At 42.0% G+C, this 15,486-nt stretch overlaps 1 protein-coding gene across 2 annotated transcripts in view; it reads right to left on the bottom strand.

The window, feature by feature from the left end:
* SUZ12 (SUZ12 polycomb repressive complex 2 subunit) overlaps positions 1-15,486 on the bottom strand; it is a 64,141-nt gene that overhangs the window by 42,873 nt on the left and 5,782 nt on the right. The window contains exon 4 of one of the 2 annotated variants that reach the window (XM_064367669.1): positions 8,389-8,457. The exons of the other annotated variant lie outside the window; for it this stretch is intronic. Coding sequence (XP_064223739.1) covers positions 8,389-8,457 — 69 coding nt within the window. The remainder of the gene's footprint in view (positions 1-8,388; positions 8,458-15,486) is intronic. 2 annotated transcript variants of the gene reach the window in all.

Genomic DNA, 15,486 nt, shown 5'->3' with positions numbered 1-15,486 from the left:
CTGGGAGCCTGAGGCAAGAGAATCCCTTGAACCTGGGAGGCAGAGATAACAGTGAGATGAGACTGCAACAGCGCACTCCAGCCTAGGCCATAGAACGAGACTCCGTCTCAATATACATATATAGAGGGAGTAATAAAATAATGTAATGGCTTTTTTATACAACATAATGCTAGGTGAGAAATGCAATAATAGCTGAGGTGGGTGGGGAGGATTTTCTGTGACATATTGAGAAGGTTCTGAGGTGACAGAACAGGAGCATCCTGCTCCTGGAACTCAGATTATAATATTAACCATCATAGGTACTGGTCTGATGTTGGAAGAAACAGAAGAATGCAGAAATAATAACTACATATATTAAAAAATTGGCCAGGTATGGTGGCTCACACCTGCAATCCCAGCACTTTGGGAGGCCCAGGCGGGCGGATCACAAGGTCAGGAGATCAAGACCATCATAGCCAACATGGTGAAACCCCATCTCTACTAAAATACAAAAAATTAGCCAGGCATGGTGGCAGGCGGCTGTAGTTCCAGCTACTCAGGAGGCTGAGGCAGGGGAATAGCTTGAACCCAGGAGGCAAAGGTGGCAGTGAGCCAAGGTTGTGCCAGTACACTCCTGCCTGGCGAAAGAATGAGACTGTGTCTCAAATAATAATAATAATAATAAAATAAAACAGGCTCAGTGTAGTGGTTCTCACCTGTAATCTCAAAGCTTTGAGAGGCTGAGGCAGGAGGATCATCTGAGGCCAGGAGTTTGGAATCAGCCTGGGCAACATAAGACATGTCTCTACAAAAATTTTAAAAATTATCCAGGTGTGGTATCTTGTGCCTGTGGTCCTAAGCTACTCAGTAAGCTGAGGCAGGAGGATCACTTGGGTCCAGGAGGTCAAGGCTGAAGTGAGTCATGATTGTACAATTGCAATCCAGCCTGGGTAATGAAGTGAGACCCTGTCTCCAAAAAAATTTTTTTTAATATGAGAAAGTAAAATAAGTGGGCCATAGTGGCATGTGTCTGTAGTCCCAGCTACTCAGGAGGCTAAGGAAGAAGGATCGCTTGAGACCAGTTCTTGGCTGTAGTTGAGCCATGATTACACCACTTTACTGCAGCCTCAGCGACAGGGCAAAACCCCATCTCTAAAAAAATAAAATAGTAAATAAGACAATGGAGCCTGGAAGTTCGAGGATGCCGAAGGCTAAAAATGGATCACTGCACTCCAGCCTGGGTGACAGAACGAGACCCCATCTCTTAGAGAAAATAAAAAAAAGACAGAATGACTTTAAGACCAACATCCTTAAATAACCTTGAAGATCCTGTACTATCTGACCCTGGGTATCTGCTCCAGCCTCTTCTCATACCATTCTCCTTGCTCTTTCTACACAGCTACTCTGGCATCAAATGCTATATGTGTAATATTCCCTTTAACTAGAACCACCTATCTGTTCATCCTCCCACCCCATTTTATTTCTATACTCTTCTTTCAAATAATAGCTTATTTCTTCAGAGATGCCTTCCCTGACCATCATTATTCCGATCTAACACCTCAAATGAGAGCTGGTTCTCCTGCTTTATACACTCATAGTTTTCTTATGCTTTTCTTTCCCAGCACTTAATTTACATTTATTATATGATTATGTCTTTCTCCCTTAAACACTAAGCTCCATAAAGGCAGGGCCTTTATCCATTTTGTTCACAATTATAACCCCGAGGGCTTAGTTTAGTGCCTAGAACATTGTACACTAAGGAAATGAAAAGCACCCACAAAAATATAAATCCAGGCCTTCTTACTGTAAAAAGAGGTGCTTAAAAAGGGGGAGGTTTAGCCAGGCATTGTGGCTCACGCCTGTAATCCTAGCACTTTGGGAGGCTGAGGTTGGTGGGTCACTTGAAGTCAGGAGTTCCAGATCATCCTAGCCAACATGGTAAAACCCCATCTCAACTAAAAATACAGAAATAGCTGTATTTTTGTATTTTGGGCATAGTGGCGGGTGCCTGTAACCCTAGCTACTCGGGAGGCTGAGGTGTGAGAACTGCTTGAACCTGGGAGCGGAGGTTGCAGTTGAGTCTGAGATCATGCCACTGCACTCCAGCCTGAGCCATAGAGCAAGACTGTCTCAAAAAATTAAACAGGGGGAGGGGGTTTAGAAAAGGAAGACTATTAATTCAAAAGCTTAGACTGCATCAAAAAGTCAAAGAAGGCACATTGCCTTATCAACCTACTGAAAATAAAAATGAGCCAGGCACAGTGGCTCACGCCTGTAATCCAAACACTTTGGGAGGCCGAGGCCAGCAGATCACCTGAAGTAGAGACCATCCTGGCTAATATGGTGAAACCCTTTCTCTACTAAAATAAAAAAATTAGTTGGGTGTGTTGGCATGTGCCTGTAAATTTTGGGCATAGTGGCAGGTGCCTGTAACCCCAGCTACTCGGGAGGCTAAGGTAGGGAGTCGGAGGTTGCAATGAGCCGAGACTGAGCCACTGCACTCCAGCCAGGTGACAGAGTGAGACTCTGTCTCAAAAATAAAAATAAAAATGAGGCTGGGCATGGGGGCTCATTCCTGTAACCTCAGCACTTCAGGAGGTGGAGGTGAAAGGATCACTTGAGGACAGGAGTTCAAAAATGGCCTGGGCAAGATGGTGAGACCCTGACTCTACAAAAATTCAAAAAACTAGGCAGGTGTGATAGCACATGCCTGTAGTCTCAGCTACTCAGAAGGCTGAGGCAGGAGGATCCCTTTAGTCCAGGAGTTCAATCCATCGGTCTCCAGCCTGGGTGACAGAGCAAGACCTTCTCTCAAAAAATAAAAATAAGGCCGGGCATGGTGGCTGACATCAACACTTTGGGAGGCCAGAGCGGGCGGATCACATGAGGTCAGGAGTTCAAGATCAGCGCAGGCAACAGGTGAAGCCCCATCTCTACTAAAAATACAAAAATTAGCCGGGTATGGTGGCAGATGCCTGTAATCACAGCTACTTGGGAGACTGAGGTGCAAGAATTGCTTGAACCCAGAGGTGGAGATTGTAGTGAGCCAAGATGGTGCCACTGTACTCCAGCCTGGGTGACAGAGCAAGACTTTGCCTCAAAAAAAAAAAAGAAAGAAAGAAAGAAAATAAACTAAAAATACATGCTTGAAAATAACCCTAATAAAAGTTATAATTCGGCCGGGCTCGGTGGCTCACGCCTATAATCCCAGTACTTTGTGAGGCTGAGGTGGGTGGATCACAAAGTCAAGGGATCGAGACCATCCTGGTCAACATGGTGAAACCCCGTTTCTACTAAAAATACAAAAATTAGCTGGGCATGGTGGCGCATGCCTGTAGTCCCAGCTACTCGGGAGGCTGAGGCAGGAGAATTGCTTGAACCCAGGAGGCAGAGGTTGCAGTGAGCTGAGATCACGCCACTGTACTCCAGCCTGGGTAACAAGAGCAAAACTCCATCTCAAAAAAATAATAACAAAATAAAATAAAAGTTATAATTCAAACTCAAGTATCTTTTGAGGGGATTTTTCTCCAGCTACTAATAGAAGACGAGGAATAAGTGCAAGAGAGAGGTGACATTTTGCTTTATTTGGCTCTGGTAAATACTTGAAAACAACTCAAATCTAAAAATCTTTTCATGATGCATTTTGGTCCATGAAGATGCACTCAGCACTCAAGAGTTATGACTAGAGAATTCCAGCATTGGAGATGGTTGCAGTGACTCACGCCTGTAATCCCAGCACTTTTGGGAGGCCAAGGCAGGTGGATTACTTGAGGTCAGCAGTTCAAGACCAGCCTGACCAACATGGTGAAACCCCGTCTCTACTAAACACAAAAATTAGCTGGGCATGGTGGCACTTGCCTGTAATCCCAGCTACTCAGGAAGCTGAGGGATGAGAATTGCTTTAACCTGGGAGGTGGAGGTTGCAGTAAGCCGAGATCACAATACTGCACTCCAGCCTTAGTGCAAAGCTACGTTCCATCTTAAAAAAAAAAAAAAGGATTAATTTCAAAATTGATAGGATTGACAGCCTAAGAATCCCTAGAATCCTGCTGGCATACACAACTACAGAAAGGCAAGAGATTTATTCTAATCAGCCATAGTGCTTGGTCAAAGTCCACAAAAAATTTAAAACTGGAGTACCAGAAACAAGAGCTGGAAAGGACATAATGCATTATATGAGACCTTCTATGAAGAAAATAAAGGCCAGGCATGGTGGCTCACACCCGTAATCCCAGCACTCTGGGAAGTCAATCTGAAAGGATCACTTGAGGCAAGGAGTTTAAGACCAGCTTGGGCAACATAGTGAGATCCTGTCTCTACAAAAATTTAAAAATTAGCCAGGCATGGTGGCACACACCTGTAGTCCTATCTACTCAGGAGGCTAAGGTGGGAGGATGGTTTGAGCCCAGGAGTTTGAGGCTGCACTGAGCAGCCACTTGTCTTCCAGCCTGGGCAACAGAGCAAGACCTGTCTCTTAATAAAAGAAAAAAGCCAGACGTGGTGGCTCACACCTATAATCCCAACACTCTGGGAGGCCGAGATGGGAGGATCACTGAGGTCAGGAGTTTGAGACCAGCCTGGCCAACATGGTGAAACCCTGTCTCTACTAAAAATTAGTAGGCTATGGTAGTGTACACCTATAATCCCAGCTACTAGGGAGGCTGAGGCAGGAGAATCTCTTAAACCTGGGGGGCAGAGGTTGTAGTCAGCCAAGATCATGCCACTGCACTCCACCCTGGGCAATAGTGGGAGACTCTTAAAAAAAAAAGGCTGGGTGCAGTGGCTCATGCCTGTTACCCAGCACATCAGGAGGCTGAAGGTAGATCACCAGGTATGGAGTTTGAGACCAACCTGGCCAACATAGTGAAACCCTGTCTCTACTAAAAATACAATTAATTTGTTAGGCATGGTAGCACATGCCTGTAGTCCCAGCTACTCGGGAGGCTGAGGCAGGAGAATCGCTTGAACCCAGGAGGCCAAGGGTGCAGTGAGCCAAAATTGTGCCACTGCACTCCAGCTTGGGTGAAAGAGTGAGACTTCATTTAAAAAAAAAAGGGGGGGGGAGGGGGGATAGGCATTTTGTTGGGAGACCGAAGCAGGTGGATAACCAGGTCAGGAGTTCAAGACCAGCCTAGCCAAGATGGTGAAACCCCATCTCCACTAAATTAAAAAAATATATACAAAAAAAAAGGAACAACCATTTAATAGCCCATGTTTTTCTATCCGCTCCTTCCACTAACAAGTTTCTGCAAGTGACTTATAAGACAACTGTAGGCCTGAAATAGAAAAGACTCTGAGGCTGGGCGTGGTGGCTCACGCCTGTAATCCAAGCACTTTGGAGGCCAAGGCGGGCAGATCACCTGAGGTCAAGAGTTCAAGACCAGCCTGACCAACATGGTGAAACCCCGTCTTGAAAAAAAAAAAAAAAAGAAAGAAAAGACCCTGAAACACCAACTTCTTTTGAGCAGATAATGCCAGTATTTTGGTTTAGTTTATAAATCATTACAAATGTCATAATCAGCTCGGGCATTTATTTGACTAAACTAACTTTTGGGCTATACTACTATGGTATTTTTATTTATCTTGATATCCTTCTAACTTTGAGAAATGAAATATATTGTGCTCAGGAGCAGACATACTATAACTCTGGCAGTGCTAAAAGAACATGAATTCTAGTGGAAGACTCCCAGACTACAGCAACACAGATCTAGGATACAATCAAACTGAATGAAATAGTACAGAGAATGTAAATAGAGGAGAGGTACTTTTGTGTATGATTTAAGATCTGAATTTCTACTAATGTTATGAAATAATAATTTGTTTTATCGTTTTTTTTTTTTTTTCTTTTTTTGAGATAGAATCTCACTCTTACCCAGGCTGGAGTGCAGTGGCATGATCTCAGCTCATTGCAACCTCTGCCTCCCAGGTGCAAGGGATTCTCCTGCCTCAGCCACCCAAGTAGCTGGGAAAGGTATACACCACCTCGTGTGGCCGATTTTTGCATTTTTAGTAGAGACAGAGTTTTGCCCTGTTGGTCAGGCTGGTCTCAAATTCCTAGCCTCAGATGATTCACCCACCTTGGCCTCCAAAGTGTTGGGATTATAGGCGTTAGCCATCATGCCCAGCTTGTGTTATCTTTTAAGGAAGAATTTGACAATAGATTTTAGAAGCAAAGTTTTATACTGCTGGCACCATATACTGGTGTCTACCGAGCTTCTTACAGTCCTGTGTGATAGGTTTAGGAGAAAAACAAGATTACCTTAATTTGAGATAAGAAACAGATTAAAGGAGTCTGGGCATGGTGGCTCATGTCTATAATTCCAGCACTTTGGGACTGTGAAGAGGGTGAATCACCAGAAGTTAGGAGTTCAAGACCAGCCTGGCCAACATGGTGAAACCCCGTCTCTACTAAAAATAAAAAAAATTAGCTGGGCATCGTGGCGCCTGTAATCCCAGCAATTTGGGAGGATGAGGCCGGAGAATCACTTGAACCCAGGAGATGACAACTGCAGTGAGCCGAGATAGCACCACTGCACAATTCCATCTCAAAAAAAAAGAAATAGATTAAAGAAAGTTAATAATACAGGGTCTTAGGGGTAAACTTAAAATGATGCACTTTCCTAATTATTCCTCCTGGGAGCAATATTGAGACATTCATAAGAAGCTTGAGGGGCTGAAATGGCCAACTCAGTGGTCCCAGCTAGACCCTAAAGATGGAAGAAGTTCTCTTCCAAAATTACAAGCAGAAATTTACATAACCCTCTGACATTGATCTCTGAGTTGCTATTAAACCCACCCGGTCAAAAGGAACAAAATTATTTGGGAAACGATTGTTCAGAGAGAAATGAACAGTATGTATCTCCCTCAAACAAACTCTCTTAGGGAAGTTCTGCAATATTTATCAAAGCCAATGTCACAATGAGATAGTAATAGGGTTTAGTAGTGAAGGTAAAACCTTGATGAGGAAGATGAAAAAAAGAGTAGAGTGCTCTTGTTGGTTCAGGCTTCCTTCTCACTTGAACCCTGAAATAGCTAGAGGGCAAATTTTTAAGGTGGTCAGGAGAAAAGAACAGAGAGGTCAGACCAGGCTCTTACTATAGTCTATGTTTTAAGTAAAAAAGTCCCTGAGGATCCCAAGAGCTCTGTGTCTAGGGTGGGTGAACAGACAAGGATCTGGAATAGAAATTCTAGTAAAGAAAAATGTGCATGCACTGGGAATAATCTCAGTTCAATCTTATAGGGTCCTCCCAGGGCATTCCACAGATGTAATAGATAACGATTCAGGATCGCAGCTTCTAGAATGGACTATCACAGATTATTTACAAGTCAGGACTGCCTAGACATGGAAATATACATCATACTTCAACCCCACAAAATTGCAGGATACAAAACAATAAATGTCATTGTACAACTGACGTTAAGAAAAAGTCACCTAATTCCAAAGCCAAACTTAAAATATAAGTGACTGAAAAAAAATGAAGTATTTTACCAGTCACTAGAACAATGAGAAAACAATGAGATGCATAAATGGTGAATCATTAAGTGTATATCCTATCTAAACTGGTAAACTGTGATTTAAAACTTTAGGAGGAAAACAAAAATGGATTGTGACAAATTTTCCAACTCTGTTTTTAAAAAATCTAGTGTTTTTAGTTCTGCATTCTCTCTAATGGCGGTTAATGAATGAACAAACATCACCCAAGCTCCTGTTTCTCTTTAGAATATTCAATTTTCTATCAAAAATATCAAAAAATAAACGGCTTACACATCAAAAAATAAACGGAAGCATACTGTCTAGAGTAGACAGACATACTAGTCAGAACATTTAGGGAATAGTTCTAGGTATACATCTGATAATGTACAATAAATAGATTTTACTGTACATTAAATGTTCGTTTCTTAATCTATAATGTAAGAAACATATTTCAAATATGAAATAAAGTTATGAATGTTGCCTGACAGATTTAAAGAAGAAGAAAAAACTGAAAAAAAAGAGAACATCTCTCATATTTGAGAATAACTTATAAGATACATGATATTGTGAAGTCCTTGCCACAGTACCTAGTACACATAAGGATACCATAAATGTGAGTATCCCTCTTTAAATGAGGTGGTAGGGTTAAGACCAACTGCAGAAGTCAGAGGTTTCATTCAAAATGCAAGAAATTAGTAATAGAGATAAACAATAATAAATACAACTACACTGGAGGTATTCAAGCCAAAGCTTAAGGATTCCCTGCCAGGAATGCTACAGAAATTAATTCCTGACTTGTGTATGAGTTTGGACCACCTGACCTCTAAGGTTCCCTCTAACTCCTTACACCAAGGTGATCACTACAAAAATGATCACTGTAATTTTTCCTCTTTCCTGAAGTATATTGCTTAATGTAAACTGATAGGTTATCTTACCTATGAGATTCTTGCTCTCCTTTCATTTTCTCTACTTTTGATAACATATCATCAACTTTAAATGTTTTCCTGGAAGAAACAGATAAACAAAATAATCACTTCTCACTGGGAAAAAGAAACAAATTATATTTATTGTCACTCTAATAGGCAAGATAGAAATCAGATTTTGATTATTTTTAGTAAGATAAATTATGGATGGTTAGCCATAACAATGAATACTATTGAGACAGTGTATGTTACACAGTAGATAAGCTTTCAAGCCCCATCTAAAACACTAACTTTTTTTTATTAAACCTTTTTCCCAATTATTCCCAGACCAGAGTGATTTCTCCTTACCCATCGTACTTGGTTTATATTTATTTTGACACTTAGTTTTCATTCAGTTTCCTACATGTAAAAACTCGTGTAAATATTTTATTTCTCCTACTAGATTATATGCTCCTCAAGGGCAGTGATTGCTTTTCTTCAAGGAAAGCTGTATAGTGCTGGCATAGTGCCCTATACTTGGTAGGTATTCAAGCATCTGCTGAATTGAGCCAAACAAATCTAAATTATGTGTATTCTGAAACACTTAATACATCTACTAAGCAATACAACAAATACGTACTAGCACTATCACATAAAAGAAATATTCTATAAAATATATTTGAGGTTCATAGGTATCCTCAAAGATTATCAGCAAAGCCTAAAGTTAAATAATGTCAAATTAGAGACAGCTGTTGACATCATGAAAAAATTTTGACATTAGGGAAAAAAAACGGTCAAATCATAATAAAATTATTAGCTTTCAACTGGACAAGATTAAGAGAAAAAATGTTATTTCCCCAAAAATAGAAACAAGTGTAATCTCTCAAAGCAATTAAATGAATGGATTGTAAAACAAGCCTCATCTTAGCTCTTAAGGTGGTCTATGGTATGTTCTATAGAGGCTAAAAAATCTATACCCATATAATTGGAAAAAATGTTTTTTTTACACTCATATAGTACCTTCATATTTAGGACTTGAAAAGCCTAATGTTTTCCACATCGACTTATTTTTTTTTTTCTTTTTGTTTGTAGGTCCTTTGTCTTGGTCTTCTCAGCATCCATATCAACTTACTACTTTATAGTGCTTGAATGCAGACACCAGAAATTATGCATAAGCTCATTCCTCAAAAAGAGCTTTTCTTTTTTTTTTTTTGGGACCTGCTCTGTCACCAGGTTGGAGTGCAATGGCACAATCTTGGCTCACTGCAACCTCTGCCTCCCAGATTCACGCAACTCCCCTGCCCCAGGCTCCCAAGTAGCTGAGACTACAGGTGCGTGGTACCAGGCCAGGCTAATTTTTTTGTATTTTAGTAGAGATGGGGTTTCACCATGTTGACCAGGATGGTCTGGATCTCCTGACCTTGTGATCTGCCTACCTTGGCCTCCTGAAGTGCTGGGATTACAGGCATGAGCCACCATGCCCAGCCGAGCTTCCCCCACCCCCATCCCCACCCCCGATGGAATTTCCCTCTTATTGCCCAGACTGGAGTCAATGGCAAGGATCTCCACCTCCTGGATTCAGGCAATTCTCCTGCCTCAGCCTCCCAAAGTGCTAGGATTATAGGTGTGAGCCACCACGCCTCACCAAAAAAAAAAAAAAAAAAAAAAAAAAAAAGCTATTTATTGTATTCAACCACTGTAAAAATTGTCAGTAGAGAAATGTTAATGTAAATATATTATAATAAAAAACTGATATTAGAGCAGAATTAATACAATCTATATTTCAAGTCAATGAGAAGAACCTCCATAACAAAGATCTTAAGGGTAAAAAAGCTTCTCTCTTTACCTTTAGAGTTACTGAAAAGTTTAATATTAAAGTTTCCTACAATAGAGTATAGTAAGAAGTGCTTTCTGAAGGATGACAATGTATTTTCAATCTCCACAGATAAGAGAGAAGAAAGAAAAATGAAGGACTCTTTAGGCTAGTTGCAAAGAACTGTTCTGTATAAACACTCAAAGTTACTATTGAGGAAGGCCATGAAATTACTAGAAACTTCTAATATGTTTACATAATGATTAAGAAATTCTGTCTGCAGAAAAAGACTGTAAGTTCTAAGGTTCATCTCTTCTACATTTATGAAGTTGCATACAGGAGAAGTGAATAGAACTGAATAATAACAACAATTTGAAACAGATAAGATCACAAAAGCAACCCAGTCTTCCTTAGGAAAAAACAAAACAAACCTCATAAGCAACTATATAAAAACCCCTCCTCCTCAAACACCAATTTCTGTTCTTTAGAAAGGTAATGTTACTGCAGGTCAGATTTAACAAAGGAAATCATTATCAAAAGGTCATCGAAAAGGAGGATATTTAAAAATTCAAGAAATTTCAGAAGATTTTCTCTTAGGAGAGTTCAGAAACAGTTTACATGAAATCTAGCAAAATGGATTCAATAAAAGATGCCCTTCTCCTAGCCTATATTTCTACTTTGTTGGGGCAGCGTTAGCCTATACAAGTTGAATACTTCTATAAACAGTAAAGCACAAGTTGACTTTAATAAATATACCAGAATTAATATCACAACTGAGTATGACTTCAAAGTGAGTGATAAAAAAGTTGTAAAAGGCCCGGCGCGGTGGCTCATGCCTGTAATCCCAGCACATTGGGAGGCTGAGGCAGGTGGATCACCTGAGGTCAGGAGTTCGTGACCAGTCTGACCAATATGGTGAAACCCCGCCTCTATTAAAAAAAAAAAAAAAAAAAGAACAAAAAAAGAAAAAAAGTTGTAAAAAAGGAGTCTTGAAAACATTGAGAAAAGATGACAATCACTGAGCTAAATCTGCCACCTTCCAAAGTCACCAACTACTTTGAAGACAACAGCATTAATGTGAAGATGTGAGTTGTGTTGTAATTTCTTAATAATTAGCTTTAATAAGCCTTATATATGAAGTCAGGCATCTAACAAGATGATTAAACGATTCCTATGCTTTTGTTTTTTTTTTTTTGAGACACGGTCTCCCTCTACTGCCTAGGCTAGAGTGGGCCAGCACATTCATAGCAACCCTCGAACTCCTGGGCTCGTGATCTTCCTGCCTCAGTCTCCTGAGTGTTTGGGACTACAGTCATGAGCCACCACACCCAGCTAATTTTTAAAATTTTTTATAGAAATAGAGTCTTGCTATGTTGCCAGGGCTGGCCTGTAACTCCTGTCCTCAAGTGATCCTCCCGCCTCAGTCTTCTAAAGTGCTGAAATTACAGGTATGAACCACCACGTCTAGCCTATTCGCATGCATTTCTGTAAGAATTAAACTAGGTGGGATTTAAATGTTTCTTGGCTGGCAGATTGCTTAAAATTTCCCCAAAGACCTTTTTTTTAAACCTTAAGGGCAATAATTAAGAAAATCAGTTTTTACTTAGCCAAGCTTTTAAAAATTGGCCGGGCGCGATGGCTGAAGCCTGTAATCCCAGCACTTTGGGAGGCCAAGGTGGGTGGATCATGAGGTCAAGAGATCGAGGCCATCCTGGTCAACACGGTGAAACCCCGTCTCTAATAAAAATACAAAAAATTGGCCGGGCGCGGTGGCTCAAGCCTGTAATCCAAGCACTTTGGGAGGCCGAGGCGGGTGGATCACGAGGTCAAGAGATCGAGACCATCCTGGTCAACATGGTGAAACCCCGTCTCTACTAATACAAAAAATTAGCTGGGCATGGTGGCACGTGCCTGTAATCCCAGCTACTCAGGAGGCTGAGGCAGGAGAATTGCCTGAACCCAGGAGGCGGAGGTTGCGGTGAGCCGAGATCGCGCCATTGCACTCCAGCCTGGGTATCAAGAGCGAAACTCCGTCTCAAAAAAAAAAAAAAAAAAAAAAAAAAAAAAATACAAAAAATTAGCTGAGCATGGTGGCAACGTGCCTGTAATCCCAGCTACTCAGGAGGCTGAGGCAGAAGAATTGCCTGAACCCAGGAGGCAGACGTTGCGGTGAGCCGAGATAGTGCCATTGCACTCCAGCCTGGGTAACAACAGCGAAACCCCGTCTCGGAAAAAAAAAAAAATTAGGCCGGGTGCGGTGGCTTACGCCTGTAATCCCAGCACTTTGGGAGGCCGAGGCGGGTGGATCACGAGGTCAAGAGATCGAGACCATCCTGGTCAACATGGTGAAACCTCGTCTCTACTAAGAATACAAAAAATTAGCTGGGCATGGTGGCGCGTGCCTGTAATCCCAGCTACTCAGGAGGCTGAGGCAGGAGAATTGCCTGAACCCAGGAGGCGGAGGTTGCGGTGAGCCGAGATTGCGTCATTGCACTCCAGCCTGGGTAACAAAAGCGAAACTCCGTCTCAAAAAAAAAAAAAAATTATCTCGACAGGCGCAGTGGTGCATGCTTGTAGTCCCAGCTACTCAGGAGGCTGAGGCTGGAGGATAGCTAGAACCCAGCAGTTCTGGGCTGTAGTGCGCTATGCCGATAGGGTGTCCACACTAAGTTCGGCATCTATATGGTGACCTTCTGGGAGTGGGAGACCACCAGGTTGCCTAAGAAGGGGTGAACTGGCACAGGTCAGAAACAGAGTAGAGGTCAAAACTCCCATGCTGGCCGGGCGCGGTGGCTCAAGCCTGTAATCCCAGCACTTTGGGAGGCCGAGGCAGGTGGATCACGAGGTCAAGAGATCGAGACCATCCTGGTCAACATGGTGAAACCCCGTCTCTACTAATACAAAAAATTAGCTGGGCACGGTGGCACGTGCCTGTAATCCCAGCTACTCAGGAGGCTGAGGCAGGAGAATTGCCTGAACCCAGGAGGCGGAGGTTGCGGTGAGCCGAGATCGCGCCATTGCACTCCAGTCTGGGTATCAAGAGCGAAACTCCGTCTCAAAAAAAAAAAAAAACTCCCATGCTGATCAGTAGTGGGATGGCACTTGTGAATAGCCACTGGACTCCAGCCTGGGCAACATAGCGAGACCCCATCTCAAAAATGAAAATAAATAAAATTATCCCTACCCATGCAGACAAAAGAAACATATCCTACAAGCTGGGCACGGTGGTTGACACCTGTAATCCCAGCACTTTGAAAGGCTAAGGCAGGTGGATCACCAGGTCAGGGGTTCGAGAACAGCCTGACCAACATGAAAAAACCCCGTCTCTACTTAAATATACAAAAATTAGCCAGGTGTGGTGGCATGCCCCTGTAATCCCAGCCACTTAGGAGGCTGAGGCAGGAGAACTGCTTGAACCCAGGAGGCGGAGGTTGCAGTGAGCTGAGAGCACGCCATTGTACTCCAGTCTGGGTGACAGAGTGAGACTCCATCTCAAAAAAAAAAAAAAAACAAGGAAGAAAAACATAACCTGCAATGGGACAAATTAATAAACATGACGGGAAAATGGAGCTTGGATTTTAAATGTGTACTTTTTAGCTGGGCACGGTGGCTCACGCCTGTAATCCCAACACTTTGGAAGGCTGAGGTGGGCGGATCACCTGAAGTCAGGAGTTCGAGACCAGCCTAGCCAACATGGCGAAACCCTGTCTCTACTAAAAACACAAAAAATTAGCCGGGCATGGTGGCACATGCCTGTAATCCAAGCTACTTGGGAGGCTGAGGCAGAGAATTGCTTGAAGCTGGGAGGCGGAGGTGGCAGTGAGCTGAGATCGTGCCATTGCACTCCAGCCTGGGTGACAGAGCAAGACTCTGTCTCAAAAAAAAAAAAGCTTCGATAAAACAAAAGTTAATCAAATTCTACTAGTTTTACAGGATAAATCAAGGGTCAGGAAACTATGAACCATGGCCAAATCTGGTTTATTGCCTGTTTTTGTACAGCCAGCCCCCAAAGATAAGAAATTTTTTTTTTTTTTTAAAGACGGAGTCTTGCTTTTGTCACCCAGGCTGGAGCGCAATGGCGAGATTTCCACTCACTGCAACCTTCGCCTCCTGGGTTCAAGCAATTCTGCCTCAGCCTCCCAAATAGCTGGGATCACAGATGCCCTCCACCACGCCCAGCTAATTTTTGTGTTTTTAGTAGAGACAGGGTTTCACCACGTTGGCCAGGCTGGTCTTAAACGCCTGACCTCAGGTGATCCACCATTCTCAGCCTCCCAAATTGCTGGGATTACAGGCATGAGCCACCATGCCAGGCCAAGAACGGTTTTTCTTTTTTGACACGGAGTTTCGCTCTTGTTGCCCAGGCTGGAGTGCAATGGCAAGATCTCGGCTTACCACAACCTCTGCCTCTCTGGTTCAAGCAATTCTCCTGCCTCAGCCTCCCAAGTAGCTGAGACCACAGGCACATACCACCACACCCAGTCAACTCTTTTTTTATTTTTTGTAAAGACAGGGTTTCACCATTTTAACCAGGATGGTCTCAATCTCTTAACCTCAGGTGATCCACCTGCCTCGGCCTCCCAAAGTGCTGGGATTACAGGCATAAGCCACCGCGCCTGGCCAAGAATGGTTTTTATAGATAAGTATAAGCAATTGATTTGATTATAAAAAACACTAACTCTGATCCTCAATTAAACAAAGTGTTATCTCCCCTACCCCTACAAAAATAAAATTCTACATTTCTCATTAGTAGGCCTGTATTACAAAATGTTCTATCTTATATTGTTATTTTATCAATAAAAAACTTATATATTGACATTTTGGGCTGAAATTTAAAAAACTGTGGATTTTTTTCTTTCCTTTTATATTAAGTACATAGATAATATCCTCTATTTTGTATCCTGGCTGCAAAGCCTAAAATATTTACTATTTACTGGTCCTTTACAGAAAAAGCATACTAAATGCTGGCGAAGATCAAATAATGGAAGACAGGTAAAGGGTAGACAAAACTAATTCTGTAATCTAATTTATAACCTCCTTTTTGGTTACTTAGGTGCTTAGCCATTTTCAACTATTAACTGCAATGCAAACTTGCTCATGTGCTCAAAGATTGCCAAAAGACAAATAGTTTTAACACTTAAATCCTTCCAAATATAAGTAGATTTACAAAACTTGACTACATCTTCCTATAGAAATGTGATACCTACTTAATAAACAGCAGCAGTCACCAAGCAGCTTAGTTTTAAACTCTATTAACTTGATGGTTTTACTAAGTCAAGACTACAATAACAATACCAAATGTTTAATAGAACTCTTGC

Source organism: Aotus nancymaae, unplaced genomic scaffold, assembly GCF_030222135.1.
Source record: "Aotus nancymaae isolate 86718 unplaced genomic scaffold, 86718_ANA_hifiasm-v0.15.2.pri h1tg000072l, whole genome shotgun sequence".
NCBI lineage: Eukaryota > Metazoa > Chordata > Mammalia > Primates > Aotidae > Aotus > Aotus nancymaae.
The sequence above is the reverse complement of the archived record's forward strand: the minus strand, read 5'-3'. Positions and strand labels throughout refer to the sequence as shown.